General features: G+C 38.2%; 1 protein-coding gene across 16 annotated transcripts in view; it reads left to right on the top strand.

Annotated features, from left to right (window-relative positions):
* Positions 1–25,806, top strand: part of NEK11 (NIMA related kinase 11) — a 272,598-nt gene that overhangs the window by 68,536 nt on the left and 178,256 nt on the right. For all 16 annotated transcript variants that reach the window (XR_008297987.1, XM_053221458.1, XM_053221459.1 and 13 more), the window contains 2 exons: positions 14,608–14,672; positions 15,874–16,000. Coding sequence is in view for 15 of the 16 variants with exons in the window: in XM_053221458.1 (XP_053077433.1) it covers positions 14,608–14,672; positions 15,874–16,000 (192 nt within the window). In the remaining variant the exon portion in view is untranslated. The remainder of the gene's footprint in view (positions 1–14,607; positions 14,673–15,873; positions 16,001–25,806) is intronic.

Raw genomic sequence — 25,806 nt, 5'->3', positions numbered from 1 at the left:
AGCATTTTTCACAGAACTACAACAAACAGTTTAAAATTTGTATGGAACCACAGAAGACCCCAAATAGCCAAAGCAATCTTGAAAAAGAAAAAAAAAGCTGGAGATATTCCAGACTTCAAGTTATATTACAAAGCTGTAGTAATCAAAACAATATGGTACTGGCACATAACATACATAGACACATAGATCAATAGAATAGAACAGAAATCCCAGAAATAAACCCACAATTATATGGTCAATTAATCTTTGACAAAGAAGGAAAGAATATGTAAGGGGGAAAAGACAGTGTCTTCATTTTTTTAACTTGTTTTACTTTTTATTTTTTTAAATTTACATCCAAATTAGTATATAGTGCAACAGTGATTTCAGGAGTAGATTCCTTAGTGCCCCTTACCCATTTAGCCCATCCCCCCTCCCAAAATCCCTCCAGTAACCCTCAGTTTGTTCTCCATATTTATGAGTCTCTTCTATTTTGTATCCCTCCCTGTTTTTATATTATTTTTGTTTCCCTTCCCTTGTGTTCATCTGTTTTGTCTCTTAAAGGCCTCATATGAGTGGAGTCATATGATTTTTGTCTTTCTCTGACTAATTTCACTTAGCATAATACCCTCCAGTTCCATGCACATAGTTGCAATTGGCAAGATTTCATTCTTTTTGATTGCCGAGTCATACTCCATTGTATATATACACCACATCTTCTTTATCCATTCATCCATGGATGGACATTTGGGCTCTTTCCATACTTTGGCTATTGTTAGTGCTGCTGTAAACATGGGGGTGCATGTGTCCCTTCGAAACAGCACACCAGTATCCCGTGAATAAATGCCTAGTAGTGCAATTGCTGGGTTGTAGGGTAGTTCTATGTTTAGCTTTTTGAGGAACCTCCATACTGTTTTCCAGAGTGGCTGCACCAGCTTGCATTCCCACCAACAATGCAAAAGAGATCCTCTTTCTCCGCATCCTCACCAGTATCTGTTGTTGCCTGAGTTGTTAATGTTAGTCATTCTGACAGGTGTGAGGGGGTATCTCACTGTGGTTTTGATTTGTATTTCCCTGATGATGAGTGATGTTGAGCATTTTCTCATGTGTCGGTTGGCCATCTGGATGTCTTCTTTGGAGAAGTGTCTATTCATGAAAGACAGTGTCTTCAAATGGTATTGGAAAAGTTGGACAGTGACATGTAAAAGAATGAAGTTGGACCACTTTCTTACACAATACACAAAAATAAACTCAACATGGATTAAGGATCTAATCATGATACCTGAAACCATAAAAATCCTAGAAGAAAGCACAGCCAGTAATTTCTCTGGCATCAGCTGTATCAACATATTTCCAGATATGTCTCCTGAGGCAAGGGAAACAAAAGCAAAAATAAACTATTGGGACTACATCAAAATAAAAAGCTTCTGCACAGCAAAGGAAACAACCAACAAAACTAAAAGACAACCTATGGAATGGGAGAACATATTTGCCTATGACATATCTGATAAAGGTTAGTATCCAAAATATATAAAGAACTTATACAACTCAACACCCCAAAACCAATAATTAAAAAATGGGCAGCAGACATGAACAGACATTTCTCCAAAGACATACAGATTACCAACAGACACATGAAAAGATGCTCAACATCACTCATCATCAGGGAAATGAAAATCAAAACTACTATGAGATTTCGCCTCAGAAGTGGCTAAAATCAAAAACTTAAGAAACGGGAAGCGTTGGCAAGGATGTGGAGAAAAAGGAGCCCTTGTGCACTGTTGGTAGGAATGCAAACTGGTGCAGCTACTGTGGAAAACAATATGGAGGTTCCTCAAAAAATTAAATATAGAACTACCCTATGATCCAGTAATCGCACTACTGGGTATTTACCCAAAGAATAAAAAAATGCTAATTTAAAGGGATACATGCATCCCTATGTTTATTTCAGCATTATTTACAATAGCCAAATTATGGAAGCAACCTAAGTGTTGTTTAGTTACATAAATGGATAAAGAAGATGTGGTGTGACACACACCATCCATTTATGTATCTAAACAACACTTAGGTTGCAACACTTAGGTTGCGTGTATATATATATATATATATATATATATATATATAAAATGTGTGTGTATATATATATGCATATATATGTACATATATTATATATATGCATATATATGTACATATATTATATATTTTATATATATATATATATATATATATATATATATATATATATATATATAAAGGAACACTATTCTGCCGTACAAAAGAATGAAATCTTGCCATTTGTATCAACATGGATGGATCTAGACAGTATAATGCTAATGAAATAAGCCAGTGAGAGAAAGACAGGTCTCATATGATCTCACTCATATGTGGAATTTAAGAAACTAAACAAATGAGCAAAGGCAAAAAACAAACAAACAAACAGAAAGAAAAAAGAACAAGAGAGAGAAACCACGAAACATAGTCTTAACTATAGAGAACAGATTGTTACCAGAGGGGAGATGGTGGCAGGATGGGTGAAATAGGGGATGGGGATTAAGAGTACACTTATCTTGATGAACACTGGGTAACACATGGAATTGTTGAATCGCTATATTATACACCTGAAATGAATATACACTGTATGTTAACTATACTGGAATTAAAAATTTTTGAAATAATTAATTAAAAAGTAAACAAACTATCTTAATTCTCTGTTCTTAAAGAGATTTCAATCCAAAAGAATGATTCTTTTTTTTTTTTTCCCAAAAGAATGATTCTATTAGCACCTAGCATAGACACTTTGAAATAGTGATGTAAAAAGCTAAGGGTATTCACAGTTTACTGAAAGCTACCTTGAGAATGACACTGAAAGTCTCCCTGCTGAAGGAGGTCTTACTGTCTGAATAAAAACCTCCAATTTCAGTGGCTTACAACAATCTCTGACTCATGTTGCATGTTGGCAACCACATAGGAGGTGCAAGTCAGCTCTACCTGCCCTCCCGTTCCAGTATCAAGGCTGAAGGAGCAGCTCCCCTGTGAGACAAGCTTTTCTCACAGCAAAGGGAAAGCCAGAGACTCAGCAGAAACACACGATGGCTCTTAAAGGTTTTTGTTTTGTTTTGTTTTTAATGTTTACTTATTTTTGAAAAAGAGGGAGAGAGAGAGAGAGAGAGAGAGACAACGAGTGGGGGAGGGTCAGAGAGAGAGGGAGATACACCAGGCTCCATGCTGACAGCAGAGAACCTGACGCAGGGCTCGGACTCAGGAATTGCAAGATCATGACCTGAGCCAGAGTCCAACACTTAACTGACTGAGCCACCCAGTCACCTTGGCAGTTAAAGGTTCTCCTCAGACTTGACAGTCACCCCTATTGATAAAGCAAGTCTCATGATCAAACCCAATGTCAGAAGAGTGGTGGAGTCTATTCCTCCCAAAGGGGACTCAGGGCAAGCCACAAGAGGTGTGACTATTTGGGAGCAAGAGGACAGCCTACCACAGTGCTTCATTGTGCTTCTTTCAAATCATAGCCAATAAAAATAGGTCTACAAAACATTGTTCCAACCTTTTCCTCATATGGTATATAGTATATATTAAAATGTATTTTGAAAATGACATAGATTGCTTATGAATGAGTTAGGAAGATTACCTTGGAAAAAACACATGTGGGGAAGTTAGGTTTGGCTCCTTTGTTGAAAATGCCTTGCATATTATTTTAGTGCAGGTGATGGTTAATTTTATGTGTCAACTTGAGTGGGCCATGCATGGGTATCCAGATTAAATATTGTTTCTGGGTGTGTCTGTGAGGGTGTTTCTGATGAGATTAGTATTTCAATCAGTGAACTCAGTAGATTGCCCTTGCCAATGTGGTTGGCCACCATCCAATCCCTTGGGGGCCTAAATAGAACAAAAGGCAGAGGAAGGAGGAATTTGCCCCCTTTTCCTGTGTCCTCAGACTGAGACTTAGACAGTCAATTCCCTATGGTTCTCAGGTCTTTAGACTCAGACTGAGTTATACTACCAGCCTTCCTGGGTTTTCAGCTTGCAGATTGTGGAATTACTCAGTGTCCATAATTGTGTGAGCCAATTTCTCATTATAAATCTCCATATCTATCTATATCTGTATCTTTCATCTATATCTTTATTGGTTCTGTTTCTCTGGAGAACCCTGACTAATGCAGTGCATCAGCAGAGGAGATAAAGAAGACCCAGGAAAAACTAAGAAAAGTGAGGTTAACAGAAGAAATGAAGATTTTGTTTACTCCTTTGGAGCTGTCCTGTACTTATTTTAATTTGGTGTATTTATAAATTTGTAATATGCTAAATCTATAGCATATGGCATGAACACTCATAAATAATGATGCTAAGAGCTGAGAATATTCACAGTTCACTAAAAGCTATCTTGAGAATGTAGCAGTAAAACTTATTCTTCCCAGTGGGCCCGCACCTCTGCCTCACAAAGGGATGGAAGTTTTTTAAAGGTGTGTGTGTTCTGAGGCTGCTTGCCAACTATCTCAAGTTTCCATAGGCTAGTCCAGTATTTGAGAGGCATTGGAACTTTGAATCATCCTCTCTCTGAAAGTGTAGTCCTGTAGCCTTTCTTCTCTTTGGTCCAATTAATTGGCTAATGTTTGAAACATCATCTTCTCTGGATGCCACAGCAGAATTGGGCATAAGAGAGCTTCGTGGGGGCAGAGACTGTGTCTTGCTCATCTTTCCCCGCCCCCCCCCCCCAGTGCTAATACAGAAACCACTAAACAAAACAAACAAACCAAAGAAAACCCCAAACTCGTTCCTCTTGAAGAGGGAGGAGTCCAGTTATCCTAGAATTTTTAGGATGAAGGACAGAGTAGCCTCTCTGCAGAGAGCCTCTTTGGTGGTGATCTTGAGACCTTGATGATTCTGGTGCTTTCACAGTGGAGGAGAGAGTGGAGTCGGGCGGGGGTGGAAGGGGGCACTTTCCCTAAGGTGACTGCCTCATCACCTGGCAGCCCACACAGTTTCCCTGCCAGCTTGGTGTGAGGTATTGTGTTGGAATGGCTAAATATTCCCTGAGAGGTGGCACCAGGAATTCATTTTTTTAAAATTTTTTTTAACGTTTATTTATTTTTGAGACAGAGAGAGACAGAGCATGAATGGGGGAGGGGCAGAGAGAGAGGGAGACACAGAATCAGAAGCAGGCTCCAGGCTCTGAGCCATCAGCCCAGAGCCCGACGCAGGGCTCGAACTCACGGACCGCGAGATCGTGACTTGGGCTGAAGTCGGACATCTAACCGACTGAGCCACCCAGGCGCCCCGGAATTTATTTTTAATGTAGTGAGGCTCCCAAGAAGAATCTGGAAATCCAGATTGGTAAATATGATGGGGGATGGTGGTATGCTACCCCAAGTTTGTAGATGAAAAAGCAGTAGGAAGCTGTGGTGTTTGTGTTATGATTCCTACTTTCTCCTGGTTCCTACTTCTTGAGGATGTCCTGAGGTCACTTTATTCAAGGAGACCCCCATCCCCATCCCAGTGCCAGGTGTATGCAGCTCCTGCTGTGTTGGCAGTAGCCAGGTTTGAAGGAGGCCTAACTCCACCCCTCGCTTACAACACAGAGGAATCGTCCTGGTCTTGAGGGCCTATAGTACCAGTGAGAAAGCCAGGCAGGTGCCTCAGAGTCTAGGATAGATGCCACATGGCAGAGACCAGCGGTGGGGGCCTCCTGAGCCATGCATCACCAAGGAGTCACTGTTTGTGCCAGTACCTTTGTCAGAAAGAGTTTGTGATCTACCCTGAGATCCTACCAGATGGAGAGGGAGCTGAGGTTTCAGAAACTATGAAGATAAGATTTTAAGTGGAGATGAAGGTTAAATTGTGCCTACCTTCTCCACAGTCCTATCCTGGGTTGAGAGCCTGAGAAACACCTACTGCATCTACCTTCACAGACTGTTCTTCATTCTCCTGTGGTCCTGGCGGCAGAAAATGACCTGATGGAGGAGATAGAGGCAGGAGCTCTGCCATGTATCTGAGCACAACTGTCATCTAATTTTGCCCAGTCATTTATCTCTCTTGAGGATCATGAAACTTAGAAATGAGAGGGACCCATCACTCTTAGAGACATGGTATGGGACATATGATGTAATAGATGAAGGGCTACTCTGAACTTTTTAGAAGAAAGGTTTTATATAAATTGCCTTTATTGCCAGTCACGTTGCTATTTCTTAGATTTGATTTTTATATGCTTCAAAGGAAAGGATATTAACCAAGTATATGACAAGGCTTTCTTGCTGGAACTATTTTTGCTTACTGTAACCAGAAAGCCAGTAAATTATATTTTATCCAAATTTACCAAATAGTTTGATATCTTGTCTGTTATATAGAATTTATTATTTCATTGCAATGGTGCCAGCCAATTACTTCTCATAACATTTCTAACATATTGTTTGCCTTCTTCTTAAAATACTTAGTGCTGATCTACATACATCTATATTTATATATGTGAGGGCTATTGATGCATTGCTGTCTGAAGCTCATCTTCTCCTTTCTAGGTGTCATTGGGTAAGTTTCTCTTGAACATATTACTTATTCCAAATTTATAGTACTGGTCTCCTGCTCAGCCCCAAAGCTCGCTATTCCAAATTCTAAACCCTTGGACTCTCAGACTCCCTGGTATTTGTAGCTGGAAGAGACCCAGTACTTTATCCTCAGATCTCAAATCAACAGCATCAGGGACCAAGTGAATCAACTTAAGATGTTTTTAAGTGCAAGTAACAGAAGCAGCTTAAACAAGAAAGAAAATTCATTAACTGACCTAACAAGAAGTGTCCAAGGGGGGTGGTTGATGTTAGTGGCTCAGCTATACTTCAAGTTCTTTCTATCTCTTTACTTCCATTGTCAGCATGGTTGGCTTTTATAATCAAAATTGTCTTCTTGTAGTTGACCCGATGGTTGAAGCACCGCCATGTGTCACCACTCCCCCCCCCAAACAACTATTACCAAAAGCCAGAAAAGGCAAAAGGGCCATATGTCACCATCTTTTCTCATCTTTTCTAAGAGTGGGGAAATATTAACTATAAGCTTCCACTGGACTTCCTTATGTTTCATTGGTGTTAGAAATAATTTCCAAAACTTAGAAAAGGTGGACGAGATCACTGGGTATTCTTTCAGTGCAGTGCTGGACTTAATTTCCTATCATCTGGGCTATTTTATAACTCTGTAGAGGCAGAGGTTAACTTGAATATTTTTGTCTAGAAGAGATGCAAATAATTTTTGTTCACTGGAATAGATAACTCTGGAGATGTGGTTTACAGCCCTGTTGGCCACTAACCAGTTGTGTTCCTAACCCAGCTATCTAGCTTGTCAAAGACTCTTTGACTCCATTTTAACATTTTACCAGTTTCTTCATTGATTAATGAGTTGAACAAAATCCTTGACATGTATTCATGTCATGTTTTCACGATATTCATGATTTTACCTTTTTGAAAATTATACTTTAACATTGGCCAGACTTTGGTTACATCACATACCCAAACCATGCACCCTGTAGGGAAAAGAGATTACCTCAATGTATTTCCCATAATCTGTTACACATTTACTCTCTTCCCTCCTCATTGCTCTTATCTACCAGGACTGAGGATGCCCAGCCTCCCCAGAGCTCATGGGGTTCTGATATCAAGGGAAAAGAGCAGGAAAATGGTCATTGGGTAGGTACTCAACAGTTCCTGCCATATCAAGAGAACCCCAGAAGTAGGCATAGAAGAGGCCAAATTTTACTTAACCCTCTTTTGTTAAATATAATTGTTTTCCCTTTAATTTTTAAGTAGTAAACATACTTACACAGAGACCAGCTTTAGATGTTATAGGAATATAAGAAGGCAAAGAATGTTGATTAAAGCCAAAGTTCCTATTTTTTTAATTAATGAATAAGCCCCACTAAATGGTATTCATCTTTGCGCCAAGGATAGTGCTTTTAAAATCAATATACATTTATTGAGTATTTACCATGAGTAAAAAAGACCTATAGTACTTTGTAGAGTCAAACAGACTTGTTCGTACTCATAGGCTATATGACCTTGGGCAAATTATTTAGCCTCTCTAAGCTGTGATTTTCTCATCTCCAGACTATAGCATAGTGCTTTAGGTGATAGCACCTGGGGTTATTCACCCTAAGATGAAGTGGCTCGGATCTGTGTTGTCCACTTTTATTCTTCCTTTTATTCTCCACTCTTGAAAGATTGCTTATTCCTTTCTAATACTCCAAAGCCTTCAAGACAATAAAGATTATTTAAATTAGAGGAAACCCCTTTCATCATTCTCGATTCTTTATGTACAATTCTAATTGCATTCTCTGTTTGAGCATGTGACCATTTGTCTCCCTGATATAAAGTAGATGAACTTCATGAGTGGTTTTCTTTGGCTCTGCTCCTCAGTCATGCTTTACAGCTTTGCTCTGGATGGCTGAGGTCTGACCACTGTAGCAAGATAACACTGCTACACCTGTATTATCACTAATTATAGTGGTAAAAAGTTAATTATTTTTATAACTAATATTTCTAGCATTAACTGATAATAGTACAGTTTTGTCAGCATGTTCATAAGAGTAATCATTTGTTGGGAGAGAAGTTTCCTTCTGAATGTGAATGTATTGGTAACTATAATTATAAATCGTTTTTTATAAAGTGATGATGACTGGGTTCCCTTCTGCCATCTCTTATAGTTATTTGTGCATCTCTCCAACCTGATTGTAAGCATTATGGGGTGCATGGCCTTGTCTTATGTATCTTTATATTTTTCACATTAATGTAATACAGCACATAGCATGTAGTTGGCACTCGTTAATTGTTTTTTTGGATTAATGAATGAGCCCCACAAGATGGTATTCATTTTTGTGCCAAGGTTTAGTGTTTCTAAAATTAACATACACTTATTGAGCCTCTTACCATGAGTAAAGAACAGTGTGGAAGAGGAAACGATGACACAGACCTGGCCTGAGCTTTTGCTATGGCTGCTGGAGGCATTGGTATGTCCAGATCTTCTAGTCTGTCATAGGCCATATATAGGATTTTACATTGTATTCTGGAAGCAGTGCAGGGCCATGGAAAGTTTTTAAGTTAGGGGTTCAAGAACAGATTTTAATTTTATAAAGCCATATCCCTGTTCCAAGCCTAAGTCTCAGAAATACTGGTCCCAAATAGGGGTTTCCTTTATAGGTCTGGTGATTAGATACATCATAACAATTGATGCATATTATAATCGTGAGTTGATAAAAACATCCTTTGTTTATGAAGTTGGGGAATTATATAGTCTAACTTGGAAAGATATTAAAAATAGTTTGAAAAGTTCAGACATATGTAAACCCAAGGATTCAATCAAGTTCAACCTACCAATTTAATTAGAGTTTATAGTATTCCAGGGGATAATATAGTCAGGTAAGATATGGACCTTGTAGAGCTTATAATTTAGCAAGAATGATTGGTCAATTTTAGAATATGGTGTCAAAAGAAGAACAAAAGTGGGAGAGTATGTCTAACTTGCTGATGGTGGTAGGAGTGGTGGTTAAGAATTAGCAGAAAGTGATACAGGTGGATCCTTTTCTAAGCTTGGGCCTCTAGGAAACACCGCCTGAGGCAAGGATTGAAATGCTGATATCTGCCTTAGGTGGTACAGACCCAGGATGGTGCGAGTAGGAACAAATTGAACCAAGGCGAAGATGTGAAGCAGAGAAGTGTGTGTTACGGCACTAGCCATCACTTCACAAAGACCTGGGGAAAGATAACAGGTTGCTTGGCAGGGATATTTATATGACTTATAGACACATGGGTAACATACCTTGGGTGGGAAAAAGAGAAATGGATTGCCTAGCTACTTTCTCCTCTTGTCTCTCACTGGTCCACTCCAAAGGAATTAACACCCTTGCATTTTTTGGTTGTGTCATTTAGTTCCTTACATGGCCAATTGGAATGCTTGATCCCATATCCTGCAGTGTGGTGTTTCATCCTAGTCCAGATGGGGCAGGAGCCAGAAGGCCTGGCATCCCCAGGCAAGTGACTAATTAACCTCCAGTACCAGCATCTTTGGAAGGAAGGGGGGAAGTCAGGGGACTCTAAGGAGGTACATGAGGTTTGTATCCAATATAGTCCTGAAGAAACAGACAGGATTCTGAGAGGCAGAGATGAAAGAAGAAGGCATTTTAATATGAGCTGTGACATAGAGGAAGAAACATTGTGCTGCATTTAAGATAAAGCAAGTGCCTTATTGGCTTCAACAGAGATGTGACAATTTCTTAGCCTGGATTTTCTTGGCTTGTAATTATTCTTGAGGGTTTTTTCCCCCCTTTTAAAAGGCACTTCAAATATGTAACTAAATGTTTATTTCTTCATTAAATTTTTCTGTATGAATAAATTACCAATTGGAAAAAATCCTTTATCAGGCCTTTTCTTACAGATGTAGAAATAGGTGAAAGAGGAGGCTGGAAAAGGAAGACTCCAAATGTGAAGCTGTCTTTGATTTGGCCAACAGTAGGGGTCACAGAGGGTCTTGAGCAGGGAATGGGGTATAAAGAGTGAGGGGGAAGGACGATGTGGCTTCAACTATTCCCTGTAGTTCATCATTCATTTCTGCTTGATAGCCTCGCCCAGACTTTCCTTTTTGATATATTGGTGGTAACAATAACAGTAGAAATATGAGCAGTAATGGTAACAACCGCCACAACCATGGCTCATTCCATTGCTTCATTCACATCTCTGTCCCATGTCACTTTCTCTAAGGCCTTCCCTGACCACCTGATCTAAACTAGCACCTCTTTACCCTGGTTAATCTCTAGCTCCTTGCTGTGCTTTATTGTTTTAATAGCATTAAGCTAGCTGACACTACACACACACACACACACACACACACACACACACACACACTCATTTAGTTGTTTTCTAATTTACCTGACCAGAAAACTTCATAAACACAGAGAATTTGTCTGTCTTGATCAGTCATTGCCAGTGCCTGGCACTGTTCTAAGCATCTGATGGGGTTCTAACGTAACTTCACTGAGACCAGAGAATGTGTGGACTATATGGTGCTGATTCTTGTAATCTGTTGAGGCTTGCTTTATGGATTAGTTCATTGTCAGTTTTTGAAAATATTCCATGTATTCCTGAAAGAACATGCATTTTTAAGTTTTTTGATAAAATATCCAGTTTATGTATATTAGCTCAAGCTAATTGTGTTTTTCAAATCCGATTGTTTTGTTTTAACAAACAATTATCCTTATTAATTTTTTTCTACTGAATCTATTAATTACTGAGGGAAATATGTTAAATTTCCCCTTGTGATTGTGGATTTGTCAATTTCTCCTTAAAGTTCTATTAATATTTACTTTTCATAGTGTATTTAAGCTTGTGTCATAAGTTGCACACAAGTACAGAATTTAAAATTTTTCCCAATAAATTATTGATTTATTCATTATGTACTGATACTCTTTATCCTTAATTTACCTAATACTTCTTTTTACCAGCTTTCTTTTGCCTGGAATATCTTTTCTGTCCTCTTGCTTTCAACCTCTGTCCTTATGTTTTTTAAAAAAGGATGTTCTTCGGGGCACCTGGTGGCTCAGTTGGTTAAGTGTCTATTGATTTCAGCTTAGGTCATGATCTTGCAGTTGATGGGTTCGAGTCCCACATCAGGCTGTGCTCTGATAGTGCAGAACTGCTTGGGATTCTCTCTCCCTCTCTCTCTGCTTGTGCTCTCTCTCAAAATAAAATAAGTAAACTTAAAAAATGTTTTTTAAAAAGTGTGTTCTTCATATCAGTTTTTATTTTTTAATTTTTATTATTATTATTTATTAAATATAATTTATTGTCAGATTGGTTTCCTTACAACACCCAGTGCTCATCCCGACAGGTGCCCTCCTCAGTGCCCATCACCCACTTTCCCCTCCTCCTCACCCCCCATCAACCCTCAGTTTGTTCTCAGTATTTAAGTCTTATGGTTTGCCTCCCTCCCTCTCTGTAACTTTTCCCCCCTACCTCTCCCCCATGGTCTTCTGTTAAGTTCTTCATATCAGTTTTTAAAAACTAGTTTAGTCCTGTTTCTCTGTGTTTTAATTCATGATTTGAATCCTTTGTGATTAACAATATAGGGAATGTATTTCTACCGTTGTATTTTGTTACATACCTTTTTCTCCTCTCCCTACTTTCTTTTGCTGGTTTTTGAGTGAATGGTGGACAATATATATGAAATAGTGTAGATATGTTGGGTGGTATTTTCTTCTGGAGAGGATCTAATGTTTTTCTGGGTGGTAGTTATAGTAGGGGCAGATCACCTTGAACTAATTGGGTATTGAGTTGGTTTAAGGCTGGTTTGAGACTTTGTGAAGGCTGGTCTTGTTCCAGTATCTAAGAAGTAGTCCTTCAAGGTTTCCAAGACCCAGCCTCATCTTTGTGAGTCTACTTAAAGCTCTACTTAGTTTTTAACCTCTTAGCAGCCACCTTCTCCTTACTGTCTTCCCCTAACAATTTAGGATTCAGTAAGTGCCTCAAGGGTAAAAGCCTTGCAGAATGTCACTCACTTCTCTTTCGTTCCCTTTTTTACTGGAAAATTTCCCCCTCAAGTCCTAGCTGCCTTGGTAGATTTGAACTGTAATTTTTGTCTTCTAAGCCAAGGGAAGGTGCTGCAAGCTCTAGCTTAGAGCATTCTGCTTGTGTCAACTGCCCTGAGAGGAACACACAATCTCAAGTGTTGGGCTCACCTCACAGCATTTGCGTTTTCTCCAGGGTCTGGCTCCTCAGGTGCTGACTGCCTAAGTTTGCCTTAGCTGATCTCCAATGTCTTCAAAGACCTGTTGTTGTTTTTAAATTTTACTCAGATTTTACATTGTTTAAATTTTTCAGTGTTCTCTGTACAGCTATGGAAAGTGGGAGACTTAGTGTTAAAGTTACTCCATCATAGCTGAAGCTGAGGTTTTATTTTTGAGTTTTTAATTTCAATCACATTTTTTCCCCTAGAAATTGTATCTGGTTGTTTTTCTTTTTTTCTTTTTCTTTTTTAAAATGTGTATTTATTTATTTTGAGGGAGAGAGAGAGAGAGAGAGAGAGAGAGAGAGACAGCATGAGTGGGGAGGGGCAGAGGGATACAGAGAGAGAGAATCCCAAGCAGGATCTGCACCCAGAGCCAAACATGGAGTTCAAACTCAGAAACCGTGAGAACATGTCCCGAACCAAAACCAAGAGTTGGACTCTTAACTGACTTAGCCACCCAGGCGCCCCTCTATCTGGTTGTTTTTCAAATCAGCATCATCTTTTTCTGGATAGTATCCTGTTTCTATTTTGTTTTCTATTCCTTTCTTTATTATTTTAATCTCTTAAAATAAACTTATTTCAGAGTTTGAATCCTTCTGGCTTATCTGAAAATCTCAGGGGTATAATTTTAGTGTGTGTTATCTGCTGACTCTTAGTTTGCATTTGCTTCTGGTAGATGCCCCAAGAGGGTATAAGCAGCTGAGAACCAATTTTTATGTTAATTTCTTGGCTTGGGATTTCTGAAGCCATACAGCTATTGCATATTTGAATCCCAAATGTGAGTGAGCAGAGAGGTATGGTTACAGAAAAAAAAGAGATTTTTTTTCTTTTTTCTTTTTTTTTACCACTCAGAGTTCAGACCTGTACAGATAAACTTTTTTGTCATTTTGTTTACTTGTGAGTCATTGTTTCTTGGGTCATCCTTTCAGTTAAGGTACAAACCACTAATGGGTCTCCACATTACATGGACTCAAGGTCTTGGCTCTTATTTCTATGAGGCCGTTAAACTGGCCCATTGGTTGCTGACCTTAGCACACCCCTGGGGCAGCTGAGAAATCGGTACCTACTGGCCACTCGGATTTTCAGTATTCTTTTTATATAAAGCCTCAGGAATTTGTTTCATTTTCTTGTAGGCTCGGCTGTGCATATGTGAAGATATTTTTACACTTTATGACTCGTTTTTAGGTGTTTCTTGGGTAAATGTTTTCAAGTTGTCTAGTTCTTCATAATTCCGGAAACAGAAGTCTTAACTGACATAATTTATATTGCTGGCTTATACAGTCAGACTTAATAAATGTTATCTATTATTAAATATCACCATCAGAATTATTATTTCCACAAACACATAAAACCTGAACATTTTGATTTAATACATATAATAGTTTATATATATATAATATTTCTAGAATATGAAACTATTATATGTTCTACAAAAATATGTTATATGTAAGTGTAACATATAATATGTAATAGATTATCTATAGTAGATTGCAAAACTTTATGATAACTGGTCTGTCCACTAAGTGTATGGCTAGTACATACAGTACTATGTATATCAGCTACAGAAACACAATAAAATTTGAAACACAGTGAACTATTGAAAGAGTTTAAACCACATCACTCTTCTCCCAACTACAAGTTCTGCTCACTTAAAAAAATGTTTTTTAAACTCTTATTTCCTTAGGGGAACTAGAAAATGCTGTGGATTTGGAGCTTTTAAGCATTGAAAGACATATCTATGGGAATATGTATTTATGTGTGAATCACTTCACATATACCTATATATATATTATTTATGTTAGGAATAAAAAATTTTATATTTTGCATGAAATTCTATATCTTGTTTTTTTTGCCTTTTTGTAGGAAGATACTTCATCGAGACCTGAAATCAAAGAATATATTTCTGAAAAATAATCTGCTTAAAATTGGTAAGATTTTTTAAAATATGTATTCCAGAAACATGGGAGAGTATATTCTAGATGTTATCAATAAATATATCACATTGAAGTATATCGTATCTAGAAGTGTTAGAGTAATTTCTGGCTTATTTTTAACTTCTCAAACTTTTGTTTTTTCTTGGTTGAGGCCAAAAGTCCCAATTATTTTGTTTCCAAGTATCTGATGTAAATTGAAGTGTAAGACATTTGCTATGTACTTGATAATTGAACTAATAATTTTTGAGTTTCTTACTCCATGCCAGGCACTTTGCAAGTAGTTAGACTTGTTTTACTAGTTTAATTAGTACAGGTTTTCCACTTATTTTATCACAAGCAACTGGCAGTTATCACAGATAATTAAAATGTTGATATAATAGATTTGTTAATTTTTAGTTCTTCAGAACCATGCTTCCATTCATAATGGTTACTGGATTGTTTAATATTCCTGTCAGATGTTCTTAGAAAGGGAAAGCATAAAAGCATGTAACTAGTTAGGTGAGTAAAGAGAAGCTAATAGATTCAAACTTTTATAGTCGTGTTCTTCAAAAGTCCAGGTCTTTTATATGAAATTTTTTCTTTATTGTAAATGAAGAACAAACACTCCCCCCTCAGGTGCAATTGCAGAGCATTATATTCAGCCCTTCCAGAATAATTTTGTTTGTTTGTTATTTCAGACCTGAAATAGCTTTTTGTTTCAAGTTGCTGGTTCTCCATAATTCCAGAAATAAAAAGTTTTAGCTTTTCTGGCTCAAAGTCTTATTTCTCCTATAAGGCCTATGTTTTGTGTTTATGTGGTTTTTTTTAATGTTTATTTCTTTTTGAGAGACAGAGAGGGACAGAACGTGAGCAGGGGAGGGGCAGAGAGAGGGAGACACAGAATCCGAAGCAGGCTCCAGGCTCCCAGCTGTCAGCACAGAGTCTGACACGGGGCTGGAACTCACAAACCATGAGATCATGATCTGAGCCAAAGTCAGACACTTAACTGACTGAGCAACCCAGGCACCCCTAAGGCTATGTTTTTTAAAACTATTCACCAGCATTGTGTGATTTAAAAGATATTATTTTTCTTCTCTTTTCCTTTAAAACGGTATGAGTCATTGCATATTTAAAATTGTCAAATTAGACAGTTGTTAATTTCCACGCTGGTTTTCATTGTTTTAAAGTATTTGTAAAAATTAATTTTTATTTCAAGGGGATTTTGGAGTTTCTCGACTCCTAATGGGATCCTGTGATCTAGCCACCACTTTAACTGGAACTCCTCATTACATGAGTCCAGAAGCTCTGAAACACCAAGGTTACAACACAAAGTCGGACATCTGGTGAGTGGGCAGTGGGCTAGTCCTGATGACGTATACATCTGCTGCACTGAGAGAACAATGCATTTTGGTTTTAGGCTCATTTACTTGCTACATCCACTCACTTTATTTTTGAAGTATGAGTCATTCTTTGACCAGAGTAAAGGAGAGTTTTTTTGGATTTCGATCTTGCTATTTTCATTATATTAATTTCAAAAATTCTCTTTATTTACAGGTTAATTGGTTAGTTTGGATTTTTTTCTTCTTGAACCACAAGGGAAAGTTATTAATGTATCATAAACATTAAATGTTGATAGATTTCTGCTAGCCTATTATATAAAGTAGTTATAATCTTAAACACTGTGCTTTATTTTATTTAAGATTAGCTTCCACTTCTGTGGAGAATGTACAGCTTTATTTTTTATTTTTTATTTTTTCAACGTTTATTAATTTTTGGGACAGAGAGAGACAGAGCATGAACGGGGGAGGGGCAGAGAGAGAGGGAGACACAGAATCGGAAACAGGCTCCAGGCTCTGAGCCATCAGCCCAGAGCCCGACGCGGGGCTCGAACTCCCGGACTGCGAGATGGTGACCTGGCTGAAGTCGGACGCCTAACCGACTGCGCCACCCAGGCGCCCCCAGCTTTATTTTTTTTCTTCTTGTTGCATATAAGAATTTTTACTGAAGATACTAGCTTTTAAGAATAAATGTAAATTAAAAAATGTCTGGGTTTTCAATGATAGGTGCATCTGAGATTTCTCCATTTATATGTGCTCTTGTACCACAGGAATCTCTCATTCTTTGTCATGGAACCAGTCAAATCTCAGTACAGAAGCCTCATGGAAAATTGTATTCTATTGTTAGCAATAGATCCTATTTAGGGAAAATCTCTTCTCTTTGAAGAGGAATCATATAATTTTCAGCTTGTTAAGGGTTGAAAGGACAATCTAGTTGAGAGCCTGTTAATTAAGTAAATAATTATTGTATGCAAATCAACTTAAGTACTTCTGAGCTTTCAAAGATGAGCAGTGTGAAAGATTATGTCTACTTCATTCTTCTAAAGAAGATAAAGTAGAAAGTTACCTTTCCTGCAGCTAGGGAAAAGTAAGCACAACAGTGGATATGACTTTGGATTTTCACAAGGGTCATTACTCGTGTTCTTGTTCTGTTGCCTCCCAAGTGGGAGAGAACACTGTCAACATTAGGTCTGGCTATGGCAGATAGCCATCCATCCTGTCCCTTCAGTTCATTCTTGTGATTATTCATTTCTACATTCTTCAGTGGTTTTTATTTTTTCTACCGTTTCTACCCTGATGGTCTTTTCCAATTTACCTACCATCTTTTCCTCTATCATAACCTTCCCCTAATACCCTCCTCCCAAAACAAACACAAAATAAACAAAAACCACAAAGGTATGTTCCAGGGAATGAGTTTCTTGAGATTTTGCTTTATCGAGCATCTACTACTAGATGCCCCTTAGGAAGTCTTCTTGCTCTTTTTTGAGTAGCTTTCTTCAGTTCGAGAAGATCAATCTTGGGCTTTGGATTGGATTTGGGTTGCATATTTACAACTCTCTTTGCACTTAATTTTGTTTATTATTTGGACATTTAAAAATAGGTTCAAATCTATAATTTCTTCATAATTAAAATTACATGGTACGTCAGGAAGATGTTACATCCTTTCATTTGAATTAAGAATAAATTAATTTATGAAGCCCATTGCTAAGCCTTTGGAATTACATGTAGCAAGAAGGCTGGCTCTTTTGGTCGGGTATCTACATCTGCTTGCCGAATCAGATGTATGTCTCCTCAGAAACTTGGGCAACAGGACCCACAGACGGAAGAGTAAAAAGCACACAGTTCTTTTGGTCTTCATTGGGTCTATTGTAGTTCTTTTTTTACAATCTGCTCTTAGGGGCACCTGGGTGGCTCAGTCAGTTAAGCATCTGACTCTTGATTTCATCTAAGGTCATGATCTCATGGTTCATGAGTTTGAGCCCCACATCCAGCTCTGTGCTGACAGCAGGGACCCTGCTTGGGATTCTCTCTCTCTCTCTCTCTCTCTCTCTCTCTCTCTCTCTCTCTCTCTGCCTTTCCCCCACTCACACTGTGTTTCTCAAAGTAAATAAATAAACATTAAAAAAAAAAAACCTGCTCCTAATATTGCAAAAGAATTATAGGAATATCAGTATTGCATAAAGAATTATAGGAATATTCCTAATATGGGAATTATAGGAATATCATAAAGAATATAGGAATTATCAAGAATATCAGAATTACAGGGCTATAGAATAAGAATAGTATTCCTATAATGTTTTAAGCTTATAAAAATGGTATTTGTCTCAGACAAAACTTAAAAAAACCTAAAACCTCCCAAATATAAAAATGCAGGAGAATTTTAACGTATTTTTTGTGAGCATTAGGTCAGCTTTCCTTGCAGATATTATTAACTATTCAGCAAGTACAAGCTAAGGACTTATCATCACCCTGACCCCAAATAACCACCTTATTATGAATTTGGTAATTACCTTAGTTGTATCTGAATCAAAACAGGCTTATCTGGTAATGAAATTTCTATTGCCAAACCTAAAGTGGAAAGAATAACAGAGAACTATTAATTATAGTGGCATATACATAAGTGTGATGAGTAATCTTTGGGAGGCACTCAGAAAAAATAGATTGAATGGGGTTGAGAATTTGTTTTCCGAATCTCAGTGTGTAGCACATGTTTACTGTGGAATATTTTCTTATAATTGGAAATACTTGTGAATAATTGACAGGTGTTTTGTTTAAACACTAATAGCTGTACTTATGATATCTATAATACTTAATGAAGAATTGGTATACTACTAATTATATTTCATCTGCTAATGTTTGCCCATTGTAACCTTATCCTCTTTCTGCAATCTGTTAAACCTTTTGGGATTCATTTATTTATAACAATCAAGTAAAGAGAAGTCTCTCTCTTAAAAGTGGGTGAGGTTCCAAAAGTTTATAAACACTAGAAGGTTAAGATAATTAGGTTCATTGAGAACAGTACTTTGAACACTGCTGATTTGTATAAGCAGTTGCTGAACACTTCTCCCCCACAGAAAAAATATAATATAGGAGTTGGGTTCCTAGGCCAGCTCTTGAAACTGATTTAAACTTTGAATAGTTAGAATTTATTGGTTTGGTAGGAGAAACAAATAAAGGACAATACTATTGGAATAATGGTTCTATAATTAAACAGAAAAGAAACAGAATATTTCATTGTTGGACTTATCTCTCTTGTGAAAGGCAACCAGATGGCTCTTTAATCTTGTGCCCCTATGTTCTTTGGACAATTTTAGTGGAGGGAATGATGGTGGGCATAGTAGGGGTATCAGAGTGTAATGCGAAGCTCTCAGGATTTTGCTCAGAGATCTGCTCCAAAGGTTGGCTGCTTAAGAGACATGGTAGGAGTCTAGTTCACACTCTAAGTCAGACTTTAGTGATGTTGGGCAGAACTGTCAGACAAGGCTTAGCTACAGGTAGAAGAAAACAAAGAACTGGCACCTGCTTGATCTACGAGAACTAAGAAAGTATCCTCATAGGAGAGCGTTCCCAAACTGGACAGGGAAAGGGGCCAGGGTGGAGAACGAGTCTGTTTTCTGGTGAACGATTGAGGAAACCAAGGCCAACTTGGCAGCAGTGCGTGTAGCTAATGTGGGGCCTGCAAGTAGCTGGCAGCCAACAGCTCCATCTTGGTGAAGGAAGCTCTGGAGCAAGAGAGCCCATTTCTCTCACCTTCCCATGGTCTGAGAAATTCTTGTGTGGATTTAGAACTAAGCTGTTAGGCAAGGAATGCCTTCCTAGGGAGTGACGACTGGTGTCATTATTTTCACCCAACAGAAGCGAAGTAGGAAAACATTTCAGTCAAGTGCAGTAGATTTGGATATTAATACCTGCTTTCAATGACTAGCATGAAATGACTGATATAAAATCTGGAGATAATATCCAGCCTGGTCAGTTTTACTAAAGTTCATAATACAACCGCAGCAACAGAACCAGAATTGTCTATTGAGTGCTTACTCTGTGATTGACAGTTAATGTGCTAAGCACTTTATCCAAATAAGTGTATTTGTCACTACAAAAAAAAAAAAATCATACAGTTTATAATTTTACAACCTGCTTTTTTTCACTTAGCAAAAGGAAATATTGCTCTGCATTAACAAATGTATCTACATATCATTTAAATGTTTGCATAGTATTCTATACTTGGATACAATCATTTTTTTCAACCAGTAATGTTTATTAAGCATTATTTAATGTTTTCTTTGAAGATTTTATCTTTGTTTTTGTATTTAAGCATTTTTAGGGTGCAGTGTATATGGGTGTGGATTTGCATTTATCCTACTTTGAGTCAGTTGAGCCTCTTGGACATATAGATTGATGTATTTCCTCAGATTTGAAAAGTTTTCAGCCATTATTTCTTTGTGTATTTTTTCTTCTCTTTTCTCTCTCTCCTTGCCTTCTGGTACTCCCATTATGCATATGTTGGTGTGCTTCATGGTCTCCCACACTTCTCTAAGGCTTTATTCATTTTTCTTAATTTTTCTCTGTGTTCTTCAGATTGTATAATATCTGTCTATCTATCTTCAAGTTCATTGATTCTTCTGCTAGTTAAAGTCTACTGTTGAGCCCCTGTAGCGAATTTTTTTCTTTCAGTTATGGTACGTTTCAACTACAGAATTTCTATTTGGTGCTTTTTTTTTAATATAATTTCTTATCTTTTTACCGATATTCTTCATTTGGTGTCACATTTATATCATACTCTACTTATTTAAACATGGTTTCTTTTAGTTCTTTGAACGTATTAATGATGTTGATTGGAAGTCTTTGTCTGTTAAATCTGATATCCGAGACCTCTCAGTTAGTTTCTATTTCCTGCTTTCCCTCTCTGTATATGGATATTTTCCTTTGCATATCTCATTATTAGTGAAAACTGAACATTTTAGATAATGCATTGTATCAACTCTGAATATTTATTCTTTGCATTCCTCCCGCCTCTCTGAGGCTTGCTATTGTTTGCCTCTCTTTTTTTTTTCTAAGTTTATTTATTTATTTTGAGAGACACAGCATGAGAGTGCATGAGTGGGGGAGGGGCAGAGGGAGAGGGAGAGAGAGAGAATCACCAGCAGGCTCTGTGGTGTCAACATGGAGCCCAACATGGGACTTGATCCCATGAACTGTGAGATCATGGCCTGAGTCAATATCAAGAGTTGTGTGCTCAAGCAACTGAGCCACCCAGGTGCCCTGCTATTGTTTGCTTCCTTATTCACTTAGTGACATACCTGATTATTCTACTGAAACCTATTTCCCTTCCAATGTGAAACCTCTAGTGTCATTCCTCAAAGAGTATAGCCTTGGGCACGTGTGCAGTGAGCATTGGGATGACCGTGGTTTTAGAAAGGCTCTCTGTCCCTTTCCCTATCTCTCTGTTGAGCTGTTTCTGCTGGTATTACACCCAGTTGTTAGCCTTAATTAATTGCGAACTTATTGCTCTATTATTTTCAACAATGCCTTGAGGTTGCTCTCCAGTCTGTTCCAATTAAATTTGAGCCTCTTTGCAGATGTAGTTTTTGAGGCCAGTCTTTCAGGTTTGAAATTTGGATATTTTTAACTATCTCTTTCCCTGATTTTCTCTGGTGAAGTAGCTTATTGTGCTCATGAAACTGCCAATCTCCTCTTAATTGCTTGCCACCAAAATCTTCATCATTTCTGAGAGTGGAGTTTAGGCTTAAATTTCCTACACTCTGTTCCAAATAAAATCAGTCCCTTTGGGGAGAGCTTCTGAACCCTCTCTTATTATGGCCTGTCTTAGCTCTAGGCAAAATATCTGAGCACTGCTCAGGAGATGGAAGTAGGGACATGGCCCACTTTTCTTAGAGTGACACTCCAGCTCATGAGCAGGGTACTGGCCAGGGGCAGTAGCCTCTCTTCTTGGCTTGCCTCTTCTGGGGTGGAACCTCTACCCCATGAGCAAAGGTGATCAGGGCACCCCAGTATTCTCTGTCTGCTGTTCCTGGGGTAGAGCCCCCATTCTACTAGTAGGAACTAGGTAGAGGAAAGGAGCCATTACTGTCTTGGTTACACTCACCTGGCATTTAATCTGTATAACAAAGCTGGGGAGATGAGAAATGCCGGAAGCTTTTTCCTCCTGGAGAGATATCCAAGCCCATGACTGGTTTCTGGAGGAAGGGGGAACCCCATCTTCTCGGCCACATTTGCTCAGAGTGAAATTTTTGTCACATTAAGCTGTGGTTAGGTGCCACAAACTCTTGTTTTTACAGAGACTTAATAGATTTTTTTGAATAAATGTCTCCTCATTTACAGTATGCCCTTAAGACAATTTTCAGTGACATTAAATTGTTGGGGATTTTTGGTAATTTTCACTAGTTACAGCTGTTTTGCTAAGGAGCGGGTCTGCTGAGCTCCTCATGATGCCACCACTTTGGAACTGTTCTCCCCAAGGCCTTACTGTTGGAATTAAAGATTTTTATTTATCTGTTTCCTCTGTTAAACAGTATTAAAAAATAGACTGGAGCAGGGAGAGGCTGATGGAACCTAAAGAAGGGAGATAGGCAGGCTTTGTATTAATTTCATATATTCCATACTCCTAATGCTCTGTCCATCTTAAAAGACCCTATGGAAACTACCAGAGATGATTAAAACAGTTGGAGCACAGCCATTCCATCAAAATGTGAAGCGGTGCAGGCTGTTGCTGTATCCAGCCTTTATGGAGCGGCTGAGTGAATAACAATTGGCAATGGAGGAATACGTGAATCATCATTTCCATTGCCAATCCACCTTCTCACCCCAACTTTGAACACTGCCCATGTTCATTTCCCAAACTTTATAGTTTATATGGAACCTGTGATCATGACCCCAAGAGTAGCTAAAGATGCAAAAGAAAAACACATTTCCCTTTCATTTTCTCCTCAACCACACTGTGATCTCCCTGTCCTCCTCTCTCCCCTTGCTGTTGCTTCCATCTTCTGTTCTTCCATTGGCCAAATTTTTATGGTGTGGAGGACATAGGACCACCACACAGGAGGAAGAGCAGATGATCTTCTTTCAAACATTGTGCTCAATGATGGAAGAAAGTAATTAAAAAGAGCTGGTATGTACAAGACGAAATTCACCCAAACTTTACTTCTAAATTTTTGTGAGTCTTCCCGCAAACATGATAGTATATTTGGATGATAGGGTGGAAAGAATACATTCACCTTTGCTTTTACATATTCTTTTGAGGGGTGCCTGGATGGCTCAGTCGGTTAAGCATTTGACTTCGGCTCAGGTCATGATCTCATGGTTCACAAGTTTGAGCCCCACATCAGGCTCTGTGCTGACAGCTCAGAGCCTGGAGCCTGCTTTGGATTCTGTGTCTCCCTCTCTCTCTGCCTCTGCCACACTCATGTTCTTTCTCTCTCTCAAAAATAAATAAGCATTAAAAAAAATAAATATTCTTTTGAAAATTCAGTTCCTCAGACACCTTAGCTACATTTCAAGTGCTCAGTGGCCACATGTGGCTACTGGTTATTGTGTACAGAAACATAGAATATTTCTGACATTGCAAAAAATTGTATTGGACAGTCGTGGAATATTCTGCCCCAGACCCTTTGGGGCTTACCCTGGGATTTTCTTGCATTCATGCAGCTTTTGGATTGGGCAGATCCCCTAATACTTTCAGAAGCTATTCTTGAATGGGTCTACTGTGCTTTTCAGTAAGTAATTTGGGGCCATTTTGAAGTTCTTCTGTTATGGGGTCCTTCAATTGCTCCATTGATTCCCTCTGCTTCTTCTCACAAAGATGCTGATACTGTGCAGGTCACATGGTGACTGTGGTTTGTCTCCACTTCCTTGTATTTCTAGGTTTCAAGGGATACCTTGCCACCTAACTTTGTTGAAAATGTTGGTCATTGTTTTGGTTTTGCTATCTAGCTGCTCTACTTTCCATGTGAATTTAAGGAAGATGCAGAAACTATGCTTCTGATGTAGTTACCACTTTCCCCCAAATATTCAGAATCAAAATTGAAACAAAATCCCTGGATGATTTGTATGCGTCTTAAAGCTCAGGGAGAACTAATAGAGGTTCTGGGATATGTTAGGCCCTTATAAAATGGTTGCTATATAATACTGCTTCTGAAGTATTAGTTTAAGGAGTCCAGTGTCTTTCATTTTATTTAGATAAAGTTTATATTGATATTCAACTCCACCTCACTACACATTTTCATTTAGGGTACAACACATTAAAGCAAATCCCACTATTCTTTTATTAAATTTATATTACTCTCTATTCAACTGCTTAAATTATGTATACTCTTTCTTTCTTTCTTTCTTTCTTTCTTTCTTTCTTTCTTTCTTTCTTTCTTTCTGTCTTTCTTTTTTGTTAGAGAGAGAGATAGAGCACAAGTCTGGGGGAGGGGCAGAAAGCGAGGGAGAGAGAGAATCATTTTTTTTAATTTTATTTTTTATTTTTTAAATTTACATCTGTTTAGTTAGCACATGGTGCAACAATAATTTCAGGAGTAGATTCCTTAGTGCCTCTTACCCATTTAGCCCATCCGCCCTCCCACAGCCCCTCCAGTAACCCTCAGTTTGTTCTCCATATTTATGAGTCTCTTATGTTTTGTACCCCTCCCTGTTTTTATATTGTTTTTGTTACCTTTCCCTTATGTTCATCTGTTTTGTCTCTTAAAGTCCTCATATGAGTGAAGTCATATGATTTTTCTCTTTCTCCGACTGACTAATTTCACTTAGCATAATACCCTCCAGTTCCATGCACGTAGTTGCAAATGGCAAGATTTCATTCTTTTTGATTGCTGAGTAATACTCCATTGTATATATATACACCACGTCTTCTTTATCCATTCATCCATCGATGGACATTTGGGCTCTTTCCATACTTTGGCTATTGTTGATAGTGCTGCTATAAACATGGGGGTGCATGTGTCCCTTTGAAACAGCACACCTGTATCCCGTGGATAAATGCCTAGTAGTGCAATTGCTGGGTCATAGGGTAGTTCTATTTTTAGTTTTTTGAGGACTGAAAATACTGTTTTCCAGAGTGGCTGCACCAATTTGGATTCCCACCAGCAGGGCAAAAGAGATCCTCTTTCTCCGCATCCTCGCCAACATCTCTTGTTGCCTGAGTTGTTAATGTTAGCCATTGTGACAGGTGTAAGGTGGTATCTCATTGTGGTTTTGATTTGTATTTCCCTGATGATGAATGATGTGGAGCATTTTTTCATGTGTCGGTTGGCCATCTGGATGTCTTCTGTGGAGAAGTGTCTATCCGTGTTTTTGCCCATTTCTTCACTGGATTCTTTGTTTTTGGGGTGTTGAGTTTGATAAGTTCTTTATCGATTTTGGATACTAACCCTTTATCTGATATGTCGTTTGCAAATATCTTCTCCCATTCCATCGGTTGCCTTTTAGTTTTGCCGATTGTTTCCTTTGCTGTGCAGAAGCTTTTTATTTTGATGAGGTCCCAGTAGTTCATTTTTGCTTTTGTTTCCCTTGCCTCCAGAGACATGTTGAGTAAGAAGTTGCTGAGGCTAAGATCAAAGAGGTTTTTTCCTGCTTTCTCCTCGAGAATTGTGATGGCTTCCTGTTTTACATTGAGGTCTTTGAGTTATTTTTGTGTATGGTGTAAGAAAGTGGTCCAGGTTCATTCTTCTGCATGTCGCTGTCCAGTTTTCCCAGCACCACTTGCTGAAGAGACTGTCTTTATTCCTTCCTTTGGATATTCTTTCCTGCTTTGTCAAAGATTAGTTGGCCATACATTTGTGGATCCATTTCTGGGT

The sequence above is a fragment of the Acinonyx jubatus genome, chromosome C2 (assembly GCF_027475565.1).
Source record: "Acinonyx jubatus isolate Ajub_Pintada_27869175 chromosome C2, VMU_Ajub_asm_v1.0, whole genome shotgun sequence".
Lineage (NCBI taxonomy): Eukaryota > Metazoa > Chordata > Mammalia > Carnivora > Felidae > Acinonyx > Acinonyx jubatus.
Note: the sequence above shows the minus strand (reverse complement) of the source record. Positions and strands in the feature narration are given on the sequence as shown.